Source organism: Periplaneta americana, chromosome 5 (assembly GCF_040183065.1).
Source record: "Periplaneta americana isolate PAMFEO1 chromosome 5, P.americana_PAMFEO1_priV1, whole genome shotgun sequence".
NCBI classification, from domain to species: domain Eukaryota; kingdom Metazoa; phylum Arthropoda; class Insecta; order Blattodea; family Blattidae; genus Periplaneta; species Periplaneta americana.
This window is the reverse complement of record NC_091121.1, coordinates 155,696,298-155,714,576: the sequence shown is the minus strand read 5'-3', so window position 1 is coordinate 155,714,576 and position 18,279 is coordinate 155,696,298. Positions and strand designations below refer to the sequence as shown.

Below are 18,279 nucleotides of genomic sequence, written 5' to 3'. Positions count from 1 at the left end.
TGACAACCAAAATCTCATCTCGAAATTTGGCTGGGAACAAATTGACCATCCTCCCCCCCCCCCCCCCCCTACAGCCCAAATTTGGCTCCGAGTGACTTTCATCTCTTCCTGCACCTCAAGAAGTTCCTAGGTGGTCAATGTTTTGATGGCGACAATGAAGTGAAAACAGCAGTGTGGGAGTGGTTCGCATCGCAGGCAGGCAAATTCTACAATGAGGGAATAGAAAGACTTGTGCCACGACTCGATAAATGTCTCAGTAATGGTGGAGATTATGTTGAGGAGTAATTGAAGTGTGAGGAATACAATGCAACAAAAATGGTTTGTAAATATCTTCCTGTTTACTTACTACACCCTTTTGGAACTTACTTTAAGTATCTTGTATTAAAAACAAAATTAGGTCTCAACGGAAAAGAAACATTGAAAGAAAGATCATTATCAAATTACATAATCAATGTAGGTCGTTAAGTGAAATTTCTAGTGTTGTTCAGAGATCCCAAACAACAATTCTTGGTGTAATTGACAGATATAGTGAAAAGAAAACATTGGAAAGTATAAGAAGAACTGGGTATCCAAAAGTAGATGGACGAGCAATTCTAAGAAAAATCTCCTTTTAAGTGCGCAAAAAATTGCCAGTGAACTTGCAGGAGAACTACAATTAATTGTGACAGGACAGTTCGTAATTATTTGAGAAAAAGTTAATATTATGGAAGAGTGGACAGAAGAAAATAGTTCGTGAATGAAATCAACAGAAATAAGAGATTTAAATTCGCGAAAATAAAATCATTTAAATATCCTTCTTATGTTCAAATGAGATGTGTACAGTTTGGAGAAGAAAGAATCATTATCATCAATGTTGTTGCAGCCTATTGCAGGCCTTGACCACCCTTATAATGTACCTCCATTCTTCCTTGTCTTCTGCCTTCCTTTAAAGAAAGAATGCGAAACTTCAAAAAGAAAACTTGTGATCTACAGTGAAACAGTGGAGATTCTCTCTTGGTTTGAGGGTTCATAAGCATGGTGGGTGTGAGACACTGAACTTGTGATCTACAGTGAAACATGGTGGAGATTCTCTCTTGGTTTGAGGGTTCATAAGCATGGTGGGTGTGAGACACTGAACTTGTGATCTACAGTGAAACATGGTGGAGATTCTCTCTTGGTTTGAGGGTTCATAAGCATGGTGGCTGTGAGACACTGAGTTTTATCAATGAAATCATTGACCTTAATTTTTATATCATTATAATGAAAGCACACCTAAAACCTAGTGCTGAGAAAATGGAGATTACATACAATTAGTATATTTTCATTCAAAGTATACTGCATGGAATATCAGGATGTGGATTATTCACAACACCCCAAAACATCTGCAGACATTCCTAAGTCTCCACATATCAATCTGATAGAGCATCTGTGAGATTATCTGGAGAAAAGAATTAGAACACACCACATTTCATGCAAATAAGATCTTCAGGGAGTGTGCACTGAAGAATGAAATAAAGTTGATGGTACTCTTCTAATTTAGTGGACGTCATGCCTAGAATGTCGTGCACCGTGGCGTCGTGGTTTAAGGAATTCTGCCTAGGACTCGTGTTACGGAATGCGCGCTGGTTCGAGTCCTCATGGGGAAATAAATTTTCTCATGAAATTTGGGCCAGTGTATGGGACTGGTGCCCACCCAGCATCGTGATGCACTTGGGGAGCTACGATAGGTAGTGAAATCTGGTTGCGAATGCCAGCTATAACGGTTGGGGGGGATCATCGTGCTAACCATACGAGACCTCCATTCTGGTTGGATGATCGCCCACCTCTGCTTCTGCATGTGGGTGTGAGGCCAGCAGCCGACTGGTCGGTCTAGACCCTTCATGGGCTGTAGCACCTAGAAGACTCCAAGTGTTAATGGAATCTCATGGTTATCCTACTCGATACTGATGACAGAAAAACTTAAAATTAAGAGAAAAAATTCATGTGGTGTTCAAATACTTTTTGATTATTTAATTTTGCTAATTCGTGATTCTTTTCAGTATAATGTACAATCCTAGTGTTATTTTCGTAATGTTGCTAGATAAATCTCATCTACATATTATATGGCATCATTGGAAAATGCTTTGTTATAAATTGCAAAATTAGTAAGACATTACAACAGTTTCTTTATGAATGTATATATTTGTCTTTAAGCAATATACCTTTTAATAATAATATATTAAATTGAGATGAGCCGTCTATGCTTATCTAGTTTTATATAAATTAATTATAACATGAACGTTTTCGGCACTGATGTGCCATTTTCAAATGTATGAAAGTATGCCTAATTACATATTCAAATAGATGGACATGGACTGTGTGAGTGAGACATGTAATGTATACCCTTGATTATTTGAACATAACATGAGAAACAATTTTATATAGATAATTAAAAACATTCATTATTACTAACAATAAAACCTATTAACTGATTGGTCTTCTACTATATTGTCCATATCTTGTGGAACACTGGTTAGCTTGACGTTATTCTGTCTAATTCAGTTATTAAAATATTATTAAATTACACATAATGTACAATGTTAAAATGTTAAAATCATTATTGACCTGTCTTATGCATTGTTGTTACACCAAGGTTCTTGTATGTTCACTTTCACATGATGAAGCACTTTACCAATATGGAACATGGTACGTAAATATAAGTTGCAGTGATACCTGGCTATTGTTTTCCTTCGGTTTGCCGTTGTTGAATGTTACAAATTATAGTTGTCACCGTGCGATTTTCAGCTTAGCCTTTTACACTATAAACATGAAATATTGCTTATATGTCTCACTCACACAGTCCATGTGCATCTATTTGAATATGTAATTAGGCATACTTTCATACATTTGAAAATGGCACATCAGTGCCGAAAACGTTCATGTTATAATTAATTTATATAAAACTAGATAAGCATAGACGGCTCATCTCAATTTAATATATTATTATTACTACTTGCTTATCGGAAAATCATACAAAATGAAATTAATATACCTTTTGGTGAGGTGGCACTTCACTTTTTTTTTTTTTTTTATAGAAATCATTAGGTGTTCGAATACTTCTTACACTAACTGTAATACAGTACAAATTTTACAACACAGCTATTTTTAAATTTTGGCTTTCATTTTTGTTGTTCTAAATGTTCTGAATCAGTGAATTTTCACTTTTCAGATGAGAGTGCCAATTTATATCATTGTGTTAAATATTTTATTTATATATATATATATATATATATATATATATATATATATATGTAAATAGAAAAAAATTAAGATAAGTTCATTTTATATTACTTTTAATGCATTCTGAGGCTTCGATTTTTATGGTGTGCTAAATATCTGTTTATGAAGTTGAAGTAACAGTTTATTTGTAATATGTTACAGTATCGAGCTCCATTAGGGAAATCAAAACGTACTTTAACAAGAGAGAAATATTCTCCTGTTCTTCGTTGTGGTATTCAAGAACTAAGTCCTATGGGAAGTCGCAGTTCTATTAACTGCAGCACTTTGTCTGTTAACAGTACTAATTCAAATAAAACAATTACAGCATCATCAATGCCTAGTATTAAAACAAATGCTCCTCGGACCACAGGTAAGTTGTCAGTGTGAAACTTGTGTTTTCCTCATATTATTTAAATTAATTTATTTCTTATGCCTGTAATTTTATCTCTGTTTGCTTCTTATAATAATTAAAATATGGGTCATTCCATAGTGACACACGTAACATTTTTTAAGTACCTAACTATGATCTTCACAGGATATTTAATTAAATACTTAGTAATTCATGAAGACATTACTGTCTTTTAACATAAGCATTCTTAAATACTGTATGATGTGACACACGAACATTTTCTTGCCACTAGATTTATTACCAAAATGGAAAATGTTCATACTATTGTGCCAAATGACATAAATGCATTCAGTTGTTTTCCAAACAATTAAGACACTTGTGTAGTACATGTAACTGCTAAATCACGAACTTTAAAAAAAAAATAACAGTGTCATTGAGAAATAAAATACTGTATTGTAAATATGTTGTGACACACGAACATTTTTGTCATGTTGGTTACTAATTGTTTTAAATGCACTATAAATACATCACTTCTTGTGGAAGTCTTATACACTATGCCTACAGTTCTTATTATACAAAACAACACTAGATTGCACTAAAATACACTTTTAAATTTAAAATATCCACGGTTGTTTACAACCATACCGTATGTGGTGATATTTCCTGTGTAATGTCATGTGATGAATATACCAATATGTCAGCCATTTGTAGTACTTCCCTTCCTTGAACATCACAGACACTTTAAATTCTTCGCCACCACAAGATTTTGTAACTTCACATGTAGCCTATATTTGACGTCTTTTTTTTACTTGGTCACTTAACGACATTGTATCAACCACTAGGTTATTTAGTGTCAATGGGATTGGTGATAGCGAAATGGTATTTGGCGAGATGAGGCCGAGAATTCGTCATAGATTACCTGACATTCGCCTTATGGTTGGAGAAAACCTCGGAAAAAACCAAACCAAGTAATCAGCCCAACTTAAATTCTTGAAAATACTGTTAAAAAAATGTTCAAAATGTATTAATATTTATATCAATAGAAGAACTACCGGTAATATAGATTTAAAAAGGCCTAACTTTTAGAATTGCTGAATGATACCTAGGGTAAGTTAATTAATGTTATTAAATAAAACGATTTTAAATTAATATCAGAAATTTAGTACCATTTACGTAATGTGCAAATAATTACACCAATTTATTTATACATAGGCCTAGTATGGTGGCTAGGTACCTATTTACGATGTAAATGTACTGCATAAGCTTGTTTTTTTATATGAAATAAATTAACATAAACCAATTTTTGTAAGTTTTTAATTCAAGGAATTAAAAAATAATAAATAGTTTGTACGAACTTTAGGCATAAATTGTCTTATGCTAATTTTAGGCCTACACACTATATTTTTACAACAGCTATTGTTTAGTCTGTCCAAAGTCAGGTGTGAACCTCACAAGTGATACCAAGAAGGCACCACTTATGAGGCAACTATACCAGGAGATAATGGCATAGTGTGGCCAGTTCCTTTCCCCCTCACAACAGTAAAGTTATGGAACACATATTTTCAAGAGTGTTTAACCTACAGTTTATGTACATTGAAAAAAAAAACCCACAGGTGCGTGTGCACGCACACATGATTATCTAAATCAGCAGTAAATATTTGAAATTCCACTACTAATTATGTTTAGACGTAAAGACTTTCAATAACAACAAAAATTGTAACTGGATTTTAGGATAAACCTTAGTGACACACGAACATAACATTTTTGTTCGTGTGTCATAGTCATTGTGTTACGTGTGTCACGTGTTTTTCTTGTAGAATACGTACATAAATCAAAATGTTGTCCATATAAGAAGTTGATTGTTATGTGATGTCTCACTTTTACATTTATGAAACATGAAAAAATGAAATGGTTTTGAAGAAATATAAAAAAATGTCCATTTGAGCGTGACACACGAACTCTCAACCTTTCCTTGTAATAATTGCAATCAAGCACGAAATAATCATTGTATTACGGTTTCTATGCATTGTAATTGTTAACGAAGGTCTGCACTTCATTATTAATTGCATTTAACATACAGAACTTGCCTTAAATGTGCATTCAAATATGTGATTTCTAATAGATCATTTCGCGCTCTTAAACCACAGACTTCTTGGCGCTTTTTCTCCCACATATGTGTTGTTACACAATGAGTGTTATCAGATTCAAAAAATTCGGATCGTAACAAAAAAAATGACATAATAGATTCGTGAGATTTTTATTTTTCGTGAAAATGTCGCATTTTCGTGGAATGACCCATTATATTGTTATCGTTATCATCATCATCATCATCATCATCATCATGAGAGATCTTAGAAATTTGTTAACATTTATTGCAGCAAGTGCTCCTGTCTCACAGCATAGTAATACAAGAGAGAGTTTGAGCTCTTCATCCTGTGGTGTAAAACGTGCTAATACCTCTCCTTCTCGTACACTACAACGTAACAATAGTTCTCCATCTTGTGGGCTACAGCGGAATAGTATCTCTCGAGGCAGCATTCAACGGCGCTCGTCATCTCCAGTGAAAAAATCTTCTATAAGGTATAGTGATATAGAATAAATACGATCCTTTGACATAAGTTTCTCTTTATTTTATCACAAATTTTATAGCTTCAGTCTACAAGAACAAAGATTTGAAAATCAGCCATACAGTCATTTGATGTAACTTTCTACCAGTTCTCAATTTTACTAGAAGATTTAATTTGACATTTCCTCAGTGTAATATCTTTGGACTGATACCATCTCCATAACCTACGATCTCCATGCTTTGCTTTCTATCTATTATGTCCAGTCCCTGAAGAATATTTTAGGTTCCACGTGGTTAACCCTTTCATTCATTGCATCTTCTATAGAGGACAGCAACTTCAATGCCGCTTCATGGACAGTGAGTTGTTGAGGGCAAGTCCTCTCAAATGGACAGTTCATATGTGGAAATCCAGGCATCATGCTGTAAAAATGAGACTGGACAATTCACAAAAACTTAAAAGGGGTCAAGAACAAACAATTAGACTTTTTCAAACAAAAACATAATTCGTGACTGAAAGGGTTAAATATTGCCTTTTGTTTATTGGGTAGCTGGTTAATGAACAATTTTCAACTTTATATTGTAAGTATATCATTTTATTTTACCGTTACAATTATGCTTATCCACTCTTCTTTAAAATACAATAACTTCGTGAGATACATAATCCTATATCTTGTAAATTATAAATTTAATCCAACAGTGCTATTTTGGTTTGATTTCAGGGTTACTTTTTACTACTACAAAATTTGCATGGTAATATTGATTCTATTGTAAGCATTTAAATTTGATTATAACGTATTAATTTATTTATTAAATAACATGAGACAATTATTAGATAAAATTAATAAAATATAACTACTAGATCTGCTACAGACACTTTTTAAGTTTATAGTGAAGAATTTTTTTTTTTACCTAAGTCCCACATAGTTGGCTTATTAATGAAATTTCTTTGACCTTGTTTATTCAACTACTGTTCTGTTTTTTACACTTGTCTTGGATTTTCATAATGCGTTGAAATTTTTATATGGCAACAGGTCAAAAGGATTCTCCAGATAGAAGATTGTATACAATATAGGCAAGGTATTCCAGTGAAACGCTACAGCAGGCACTAGATGATGATAAACACTGGAAAACTTGATCAACCAGAAGCTGCACGCTTGTATTCCATCCCAAGACGATTAGTGATTAAATTGAAAAATAAATACAGAAATAATTTTGGGAGACCAAATATGTTTTCACTGAGATTGTTGATACTCTGTGCTTTTGATGACTTTGTTAATAGTCTCATACTAGGGCATTTGAAAAGTAATGGCAACATAGTTACTGTTTCACACTAAATTTATTTAAGTTACTTTTGATATATCATGTATGTGTTGTCATCTCTACAGAATAGGTATCTCAGCTTCACTCATATGTGTCCTGTGTAACGATCCAGCAGAAATGAATGAAGACCACTTGAAGACCTGTGAAGCATTAAGATCAGAAGAAACTACAGTTCAAAAGTATTGGAAAGCACGACTGCTAATGGCTTCATTGCCAGATGCAAGGCACTAGACAACAACAACAACAACTTTTGATATATCATTCAAATATAGTCCCCTGCCATCCTTGGAAGATTGCGGACTCAATCTGCAGCATCATTTCTGGATATTTCTGTCACTGATTGAACTAAAGCTCTTTGGTTGCCAACTCTTGATTGAAAGCGAATGCCTTGCTTCTACCCAACTTGCAGTAGTTCGGTATGGTAGCACTTCTCTCCCACAAGTTTCTTGTAGTGCCCTAAACCATTGAGTTGCACTTCCTCTTTGTGCAACTTGGATTCTATGAAACATCTTTGTTTGTACCTACTGAACAATTTTTAGGGCTGTATTACTTACTACAAATCAGAAATAGTGACAGTATTTACAAAATATGGTTCTTTTGAGGCTTTCAACATTGCAGGTTTATGAAAGAATTGCTGCCCTGTTACACACTACAAGATTCCAATGGTCACCGCTAGGATTACTGATTATAGCATTGTTGTCATTACTTATCGAATGCTCTGATATAAAGGATCACTGTTCCATGGTGGGCCTACAGTCAATGGCATTGAACTGCATGGTACCACTTCTGGAAACATAGTCAGTTATAAGGTCAAGAAGGGAAGGCACTGGATGTGATCTGACCAGTTTAAAGTATTAAAGAAAGTTAATAAGTTGGTAAATAAAAGGGGCATGTATGAACTGATTATGTCAAGACTGTGTAGAATTTGATTAGCGAATTGAAAATAACTTATATAGAACATATATGTAGGTAATAAACAAAAATTGTGCTTATATTTTCTGTTGTAGTGCTATTTTGTTTTATTGTTACAGTAAATGTTCTACGTTTTTAATAAACTTCTTTTTGTGACATCATATGAAATAAAATTTCATGTATTTTCTTACTGTATGGTCAAAAGTCACCTTGAATTTGAAGAGGAATATAGAGAATTGAATTCAATAGGAAAAAACACATATGTGGTACGAAGTTTCCCCAATTAGGTGTGTAACTTTGTACCAGCATTAAATGTCAAATTTCACCTATTTACAATACGTTTTTTTTATGTTTATTATGTCTCAACCCATAAAATAAGTAGTTTTCTGAAATGATTTACTTTTAAACTTCAATTTCAATAGACACTATGTTAGGTAAGCATAGAAATGTGATAGAAGTGGTACAAAGATACCCCAAATGACTGTGTACAATGTATGTGCTTTGCATTTGGGTATATGTGTTTGAATATGTAGATATGCAAGTAGCATGAAACACAATCAAATTAAATTGTAAAATCTAATCATCAATTAAATGTTATGAGTAATTTTATGTTTGCTACTGCATGATATTTGTGAATTAATACAAGAGACTAAGTTATGGTATTTAAAAATAATAAAATTACTTCATGTAAAAGTTCTTTATTATTGTTGTTGTTCATAGAGAGAGCAAGAAAGGGAGAAGATGAGAGATAGAGATAGGGGTGGGAGGAGAAGAAGAATGAAAAAAAAATTGAAACTTACATTTGATAGTTTCTGATAAATCGAAATTCTAATACTGTCTATCTAGCTCATGTTACAAACATTAAACAATGTGAAACAAATTGCAGTGTGTAAAGTGAGTGTAATTTCAGAACGTGGTATTCTATTTTTTATACAGAGAGAAACTTTCTGCTTTAGTTTAAACATTAGGGCAAACCTTGGCAATCAGTAACAAGAGGGGGTTGGGGGTGTGCTGCTTACTACTGCATACCTGTATGACAGGATATTTCTATAAAATTTCATGTTCTTTGTTAAGGCTGGTTCACAATAAACCGGGAACGAGAACCAGAATGAAAACTAGAAGCAGAGGACGTGAATATGAAAATTTTTGATTCACAATAAACCGAGAACGTAGACGACTATGCATATCGATATGCATGTCAATAACGATATGTAAAGTCGATATTACGCATTCTGATGTTATTTGTGTATAATTGATCAATGGCGTTCTTTCATGAGTACAAGGCAGCCAACATAAACACAGGTTAACCAACTTCGAAATTTCAACTGAAACATTTCATTAGGTACGGTACTATAAATATGCCCATGCAGCTTTATTATCACAACCTATTTTAAGTCTACCATGACGTAAAATAATTAGAGAAGAAACATTTGTAATAGAACAAAAATGAACACAACAGTAGTTATTGAATTGAAGCATGAATATGCAGTGTGTAATACAGCCAATACAGTAATAAAATATGATTCACTTACGATCGGTGTTCAAAGATGCAGCTATTTCTCATCTTTATACGAGGCGCACCGCTTATCATAAATGGGAAGGTTTTCCTCAACACTCAATATTAGAATCTCATCAAATAAAACTTGCTCCATGATGCAAAGCACAGAACAAAATAATGCATAGGTTATGTCACGGTCTTCTTGCTACAAAATATACGACGACAAAATAGCTTTTAGATGGCAATAGAATGAATCTAGTGGGCTGTGATCGGAAATGTGAACGCCGAAGTTGAAACTTGGCCAACTCTCCTTTACCGATCCTGGGCTCCAGCAAGCTTTTCGTTAATTGTGAATGCTCATATTTAAATGTACACATTTTAACAATTTTACCGTTTTCGTTTTTGTTCTGATTCTCGTTTCCGGTTTATTGTGAACCAGCCTTTATCCTTCCCTAGTCTAGGCCTGCTTATAACCTAGTTAAGCTCAGTTTTTAAACACGTCATTTACAGTTTTATTATTTTTCATTCGGGATGATGAATATTGTTATTGATGTGCTTAGTAATTACTTTGTATAATAGGTGGTGGAGGACGTTAATACACTTTGATATTAAGGCAGTCATGGGTCGTTTTTATATGTATTTCCAGAGTGAATATGACAATGCAAGGAACAGGAGACAATTTCGTTAGTCATATTTTGGAGAGAACATGTAAAGTGACAGGTGTGTTAAAATTGCAGTACAATCAGTTCTCAATGAGCAAGCAACCGAGTAAGACGTGATTGACCGCGAGCCTGCTAACTTAGCAAAGTACAGTAGTATAGGGTAGCCGTTTCATAGTGAGTAATAAGTGAGGTGAAAGGTCTGTGGAGAATGGATACCACAAGTCTAAAGGCGACCATCAATAGTATTAATAAAAAATTGGAAGATCTACAAAAGGAAAACAATATTTTAAAAAAGAAGGTGAAGAAGAGAAAAGGAGGAACAACTTAATTTTCTTTGGTATTGAAGAACAGGTGAAAGAACAGTCTATGGACACGTATGAAGTGATAGTAAATGTGTGCTGGGAATGGTTAGGCATTGACATTGGGAATGGTCAAGTGAAAGAGGTGTATAGAATGGGGCATGGGGAAAATAGGCCCATATTGGTCCGACTAGCAAATCGGATGATTAAAGAGAAAATCATGGATTGTAAGAAAGCATTGAAAGACTCGAACATTAGTATAGATGAAGATTTTGAATACGAGGTGAGGTGTACAAGGAAGGTGTTAGTCCCGTTTATGAAAGCAGCTAGGAATAATGGACATTACGCAAAATTAATTAAGGACAAATTGAAAATTAACAGTGAGTTATTTGATGTTGAATTTTGTTTGGAAAACTTGAATGTGTTGGAAAATGGAGAGAATATTGACGAAAGTAAAAGATTAGAGATAAAGGAGAGAGTTAGATAGATTGTTAATAATAGTGGAAGAAGTAGAAAAGGTAAAGTTACGGAAAACATGAGGGCAGTGACTCAGGAGATGGCGAGGGAAGAATGTCGAAAGAATCCATCGTCAGCAAATTCCACTCAGGCGGTGAACTCTAAGGCAGCGGCTGCACCATCTAGTAGACGACCAGTAATGAGGTCACCCCAAGGCCAAGCCAGCGGAACAAGCATAGTATCAGATGGCAACAGAAGTGGAGAAAGGCAGAAGGGAAGAGAGAGGAATGCTGAACCGACGAAAGAAGAGACTGGTGAATGAGGAAGCGAAATAAGTGCGGGGAATAGAAGGGGAAGTAGTGAGTGTGTAAAGCGTGCTAGGAGTGAGAAAAGAGGGGGCAATAGTGGAGAAAAACCTGTCTATAATCTGAGGAAATGGTGCATCAGTGGGCTGAAATAATAGTAGGTTAGCTAGGTAATGGATAAATGGAAGTGAGCTGTTGTACTTTTTTTTAGTGTTAAATAGTGTTATAAATAAAGTGAAGGCAATCTTGCTAGGATACGAGCGCTAAAGTGTTGTGTGAGAAGAGTTTAGACAGTAATAATAGTTCAAGTTTTTAGTGAAATAGTCAACAAGGGTTAGGTCTTATATATTAAATAAGTTATATGTATTGTTATTTAAAGTATTAAGTTAGTTATGAAGGTAGGAATTATTTTAAGGGAACTGAGAATAAGAGAAGGGAAGTAGAATAGTAGTGGATAAAGTAAAGGATGGTCAAGTGAAAGTGAAGGGACATGAAAGACATAGCAAGAAAAGGCTTCAAGTGTCAAAATACGTCTTGTTTAAAGTTGTAAATAGTGCAAGTAAGGCAATGCTGGCCCGAATACAGAAATGTGAAGGGCCAGCAGGACCGAAGATTTTGAGAAATATATATCATATATCATATCAATTGCAGTACATAATTGTATGAAAGAAAATGAATCTGAAGAAAAGCTTCAAACCATTTCAAAAAACATATTCGCGGCTCTCCTGTTACAATATTGAAGACATTTAATCAGGAAGCTTTAAGGTAAATAGTACTTGCTTATATAAAGAAGGCTTTATACCCAGTTTAGACAATTTTGCTAGAAGCTCATAAAATATGAAACACTACAAATTTAAAATTTCATGTTTCTCATTTCGGAAAGTACTTAAAGCTAAAGCAGACATGAGGACAATAAATAATTGAAATGTAATTTTTAAGAACAATGAGAAGAATGGAGGAATTAGGAAAACCTATAATTTTTTTAGATGAAATTATTTTTAGTGTATTTCTCTATTTTGCGTTCATATATTCCTTTAGTTGAATTTGTTTTTGTCAATTTAGTTCTGAAACGTCCTGTACAGTAGCCCTGCCTCAGAGTGGAGGTGGTCAGACTATTTGAAATTTCAGTGGGAAGGTTTATTCTGTATGAAAAACAAGGTACAAGCCATTTCCTCTAATGTTATTAGAGTATATTTGCAAACAGGAAAGTATAAATGTGTGCTATAAATCTGTCAATAACTATATGGAAACTGTTTGCAGTTGGAGGAAAAAATCCAGTTACTGGTACATACATAATAAAATTTATATCTGTTGTTATAATTATTTCAGTAAAAAAGATAGCAATGGTGGTAAAGGAGAAACAGTCACAGACTCTAATTCATCACGGAAGCAAAGTACTGATGACAGCTTGCACGATATTTTTACGTCTTCCTGCAATATTACTCGCATTAGCCCACCAGGAAAAAAAAGTACAAAGACTGCTACTCCAGTTGTCAATGCTGCCAGAAATAAGAATAAGAAGAATGAAATCAAATCAAACAGGTTAGAAAAGTATATGTTGCATTTATCTACTTTAACCCTTTATATAGTAGCTTATAGGAAATAGGTGAATAATAAACTCTGAATTGAATGTATGTGTTGTTCTTTTACACATTGTACTATAAATATTCTACATCTTGATTACACAACTTTTAACACTGAATCACTTCGGAATATGTATGATAATTTAACACAAGAAAGTCTTATCATACATATTCCGATATAAATATTCACTGTTTTTCTCGATTTCAGTAAGTTTTTTAGTCTCTTATTTGTCTTGAATTGTGTTTGGTATGAGAAAGTATTACGTAATTTTTATAAAGTTTTGCAATATTTCATATGAATAAATTATTTTCTTACAGTTTAGTTTATAAAATATTTTTTTCTAATACTTCGTGTGCCATAAGTTACAGGTAAACATACAGTAGATATGCACAAAACATTCTGTACCTCAATTCACAAAAGTTTCTTCAGTACCGTACACTCTGAACTACAATGCTGATTATATTTAATCCTTAGTTGGAAATATCTATAAGATAGATGCTAACAGAAACGTCCGTCTGAGAGACGGATATGTTAACTTTTGTGTTTTTTTTTTTTTATTTATTCTTAAAACTATCACTACATTTTATTACATATTATTCGAGACACTTTATTAATATTTCATTTCTTTAAAGATTCAGTACCATTATTATAAAAATAGGAACATACTGTATTTATTTATATTGTTACTGTCATTATCAGAGAAATTAAATTGTGCACCAATATTCCTGGGTTAAATCCCAAATATCTTTGCAGTGCATATAAAGAGAAGACATATGTCACTGTTGATAGTGATTCATCCATCGGATGGGGACATTACCCTAGATTATGTATACCCAGATTGCTCGGCGTTACAGGTTTTGACGGTAACAACTTTTGTCAGGTTTACTATGCTGCCGTCTAGTTGTTACATAAGGAGTCACGTCATAACTCTCATTTGAATTGTATTAGCGACTGTTCGTTTACGGCGAACGGGTGGCGATCCTGGCGGTTGTTTTCTTCAAAGTGCAATGGATTTTAACATAGGAACGAGCAATCTATATGGGATCTGGGATGTTATGCCTGGTGCACCCCCTTGATGCTATTCAACAGCAGTAGGCTACGTGCCGCTACTGGGTTTCCCCTTCTCCCTTCCTCACCATCATCCTCACCCATTTCCTACAGTATACTTAAGTGAACACTTAACATAAACTCACCCTAGTACATGACATAACCCTTCACAGATACACATCATGCATAACGTGGCCTGCTGAAGTGGTGTGCAACTTGAAAATGGGTGTCACAGTCCTGCCATCTATCTGCAGTATGCAGAACACGAGTCACACAAGTGAAGTGGGTAGGCATTAGATACACACACACACACACACACACACACACACACACATACACTCATCAGAGATAGACTGTTGTAATGCCATTTGAAATATCTTTCTACTCCTCTGAGACAATATCCATCAGTACACTAGCTGCCATCTGAATGAAATAAAGTGTGTGTATGTGTGTATCTAATGCTCTGGATTTAACAATGAAGTCATCATCCTTCTTGCTTCCCAATATTTTGATGGAAGGTCCACAAATAATGTCCTAAGAGTTTCACAATTAGCCAGATGCTCCATCTCCATGTCCTCTTCTCTGGTGCACAGTAAGCATTTAGGTGAATTCAGTACTCCAATACAATGGAGGTGTTTACTGAGGCAATCATGACCAGTAATCAATCTAAACATGGCGACGGCAGATTTTCGAGGTAGATCAGGAATTAGTTTTGGATCTTTGAGTGATTCTTTCCATTTTGAATTTTGATGTTTTGCCTGTTCACTGTTACTTATTCTTTTTATGACTCGTTTTATTGATTCATATGGGAACTTGAAATTTGTTTTTAAGTCGATTTTAGCTCCTTTCTTTGCTAACATATCTGCTTTCTCATTACCGTTCAGTCCACAGTGGGCCAGGATCCATTGGAAGATCACTTTTATATTTAGCATTTGAATTTGTTTTACCATGCAATGAATTTCGAAATAAAATATAAATAAATGAAATAAAGTATAATATAAATAATTTACATATATTTATTTATAAAATATAATTACCTCAAGAATAATACCATTCTGCAAGACAGTAGACAAATCTTATGCTCACAGTAATATCCGTATGTGAGACGGAGATTTACTCTTACACAACAATACTCTGTTAAAATGCGCAGGTGTGCAATGCACGTGTTCACAGATTCAAGATTAACTCTCCACTGATACATAACTAGCTTCGCAGTAATATGAATTAGTGGTTTCACTAGTGAAAAAAGTGTGAACCATATCTGTCTGAGATATATGTTACCAGCTAAGGGTTAAAGCATACATCAGCAACAAAATTGTAAACAGATTCAAACTCGACATTTGTTTACGTTTTCATGACACTGTCATGGACAGGTGTACTTGAATATCTGAGGAAAGAGCTGTTTTAATTGCTCACTTTTGTCACTATTTCCTAGGATGCATATAATTTAATCCCTGTTTAAAATACAGTAGCGTGCAAATTAATCCGAACAACGTAATTACTTATGCAAAAACACTCAAACGGGATAAAAAAAACTATCTGAGACATACCTCAGTAATCTATGTGGCCTCCCTTGTTCCTAATAACAGCTCTGAGACGATTTGGCATAGATTCCACTAATTTCCCACAAATATTCTTCATTTCTTCATCGCGAAACCATACACCAATGAGGGCAGAAATCATCTTCTCCTTTGTAGAACAATCCATTTTTTGCATTCTTCTTTTGCAAATTAACCACAAGTTCTCAATGGGGCTGATGTCGGGTGAGTTGCCTGGCCAGGGGAGTACCTGAATATTCTTCTTGTTGAAGAATTCTGTAGTTTTTCGAGACGTATGGCATGGTGCCAGGTCTTGTTGGAACACACCTCTGCCATCTGGAAATGATTTTTGCAGCTGGGGTACGATTCTGGTTTCCAATAAGTGAATATATTTGTCAGAATTCATCATTCCCTTGATAGGTATTAATGCTCCAGGCCCTTCATGTGTAAAACAACCCCAAAACATTACTTTAAGGGGATATTTGGGTGCTTGTTGGAGATGAGCTGCTGTTACTTTTTCGGATCCTTTCTGTACGTAAGAAACACGGTGGCCGTGGACCTCGAAATGAGACTCATTGGAAAAAAGTACATTCTTCCAGTCATTCACTGTCCAGTGTTGATGTAATTTTGGCCACATTAAGCGTTTTTTGCACATAACAAGGGTTAGCAGTTGCTTCTTAATAGGCTTACGAGCCCTTCTTCCAGCTTCCAAAAGCCTACACCGCACTGTTTTGACGTGAATATTCGCCCCTGTGGTAGCCATTAACTCGCGGGTTAAGTCGACAGCAGTTAGTCTAGGATTTAATTTACTTTTCCTGACAATTAAACGATCATCTGCAGGTGAAGTCTTCCTTTTCCGGCCACAGTTTCCTTTTTTCTGGGGTGTGATGGATCCAGTCTCCCTGTATCGTTTTATGATCGAATTAACAGTAGCCAAACGGATGTGACATTCTGCAGCAATTTGCCTCTGTGTCATAGAAGAATGCTCTGCTAATGTTATAATTTTAGACCATTTTCGTAGAGTTGTATCCATTTGTGAAGACGACAGAATGTACACAGGATTGCAGTATTAAGTCTTCAACGCAACTGAAATGCTTATAAGTACAAAACGACAGGCAAAATGTCAGATATTATAAAAAAAATAATGACAGACCTTCAACAATGGAATTACACGTACTACAGATGTCAATTAAAGCGGTATGAGCAGCTGTGAGGCCAACAATGACAGAAAATGTAAAAATATGTCGTGTTCAGATTAATTTGCACGCTACTGTATGCTGTAACCACACTACATCCAACAATATATCATGAATACACCCTAAATAATACATATATGACAACATAAATATGCATTTATCATACAACATATCGTAGTTGGACATTTATGTAGGAAGAGACGTGATATATTTAAGTTCAATGTCCAGTGATGGACTTAATGGCTTAAGCATAATGAATCCTGTAATTAAATGATTTACATATATCTGCGTCAATCCACTACTGATAAAGGAAGCATGTCTGTTTACATTAAAATTTCCCATGTGTCTTGCACTCTAAATCCATTATGGTGATGGTAGTGGTGACGGTGGTGTGACACTGAATAGAATATCAATAAAAAATTCACAGGTGTAGCTCAAATGATAGGTGTATATGCCTGCAGCTCCAGAGCTGCTCTCAGGCATGAGTTTGATTTCCACTTGGGCTGATTTTCTGGTTGGTTTCTTCCGAAGTTTTCCTGATTGTAATGTGAATGTCAGATAACCACGTGGCAAATTCTCAATCTCATCTTGCCAAATATTATCTCACTATTACTAATTTCATCAGTGCTAAATAACCTAGTAGTTGATACAGCATTGTTAAATACATACATACATACATACATACGTAGTGTTGTGCCAAATGGCAGGGCTTAAACTGCAAACCCGGCATTCTCTAATCTTTCCTATTTTCTGTCTTCCTCTTAGTCTCCACGTATGATCCATATAGGCTATCTCAATGTCGTTTTTATCATCTGATATCTTCTTCCGCCCCAAACTCTTCTCCAGTTCACCAGTCCTTCCAGTGCATCCATCAGTAGGCACTTTCTTCTCAGTCAGTGACCCAACCAATTCCTAAAACTTCGTTTATACATTTCTCCCTTATATATTTCTGACATTTAACGTTTTTTTTTCTCTGAAATCCCCGCAAAATTCCTATACTTTCCATGTGAATTTATTTCAGTTATACTGTTTTCATTTATAAGTTATTTTCGCTTTTATGATCGTATTTTAAACCATGGTGGATACAAAACTTCATTTAAATATATGTTCTAATTCAATTTTGCTCTATGGTAGGAATGATCATGATTTTAAAATCAAATGTAGGAAACAGAAAACGGATGTAGGTAAATTCTCATTTTTAAATAGAACTATAAATGATTGGAAAGACCTACCTGCAGCGGTCTTTGAGGGCTGACCTTCCTTGAGGAGATTCAAGAATAACTTAAAAAGTTGTGTATAAAGTGCAAATT

General features: G+C 34.6%; 1 protein-coding gene across 3 annotated transcripts in view; it reads left to right on the top strand.

Annotated features, from left to right (window-relative positions):
- The window catches only part of LOC138700237 (serine-rich adhesin for platelets-like), a 148,900-nt gene that overhangs the window by 64,314 nt on the left and 66,307 nt on the right, over positions 1-18,279 (top strand). For all 3 annotated transcript variants that reach the window (XM_069826714.1, XM_069826713.1, XM_069826712.1), the window contains exons 3-5: positions 3,400-3,607; positions 5,965-6,166; positions 12,934-13,146. In XM_069826714.1, coding sequence (XP_069682815.1) covers positions 3,400-3,607; positions 5,965-6,166; positions 12,934-13,146 — 623 coding nt within the window. The remainder of the gene's footprint in view (positions 1-3,399; positions 3,608-5,964; positions 6,167-12,933; positions 13,147-18,279) is intronic.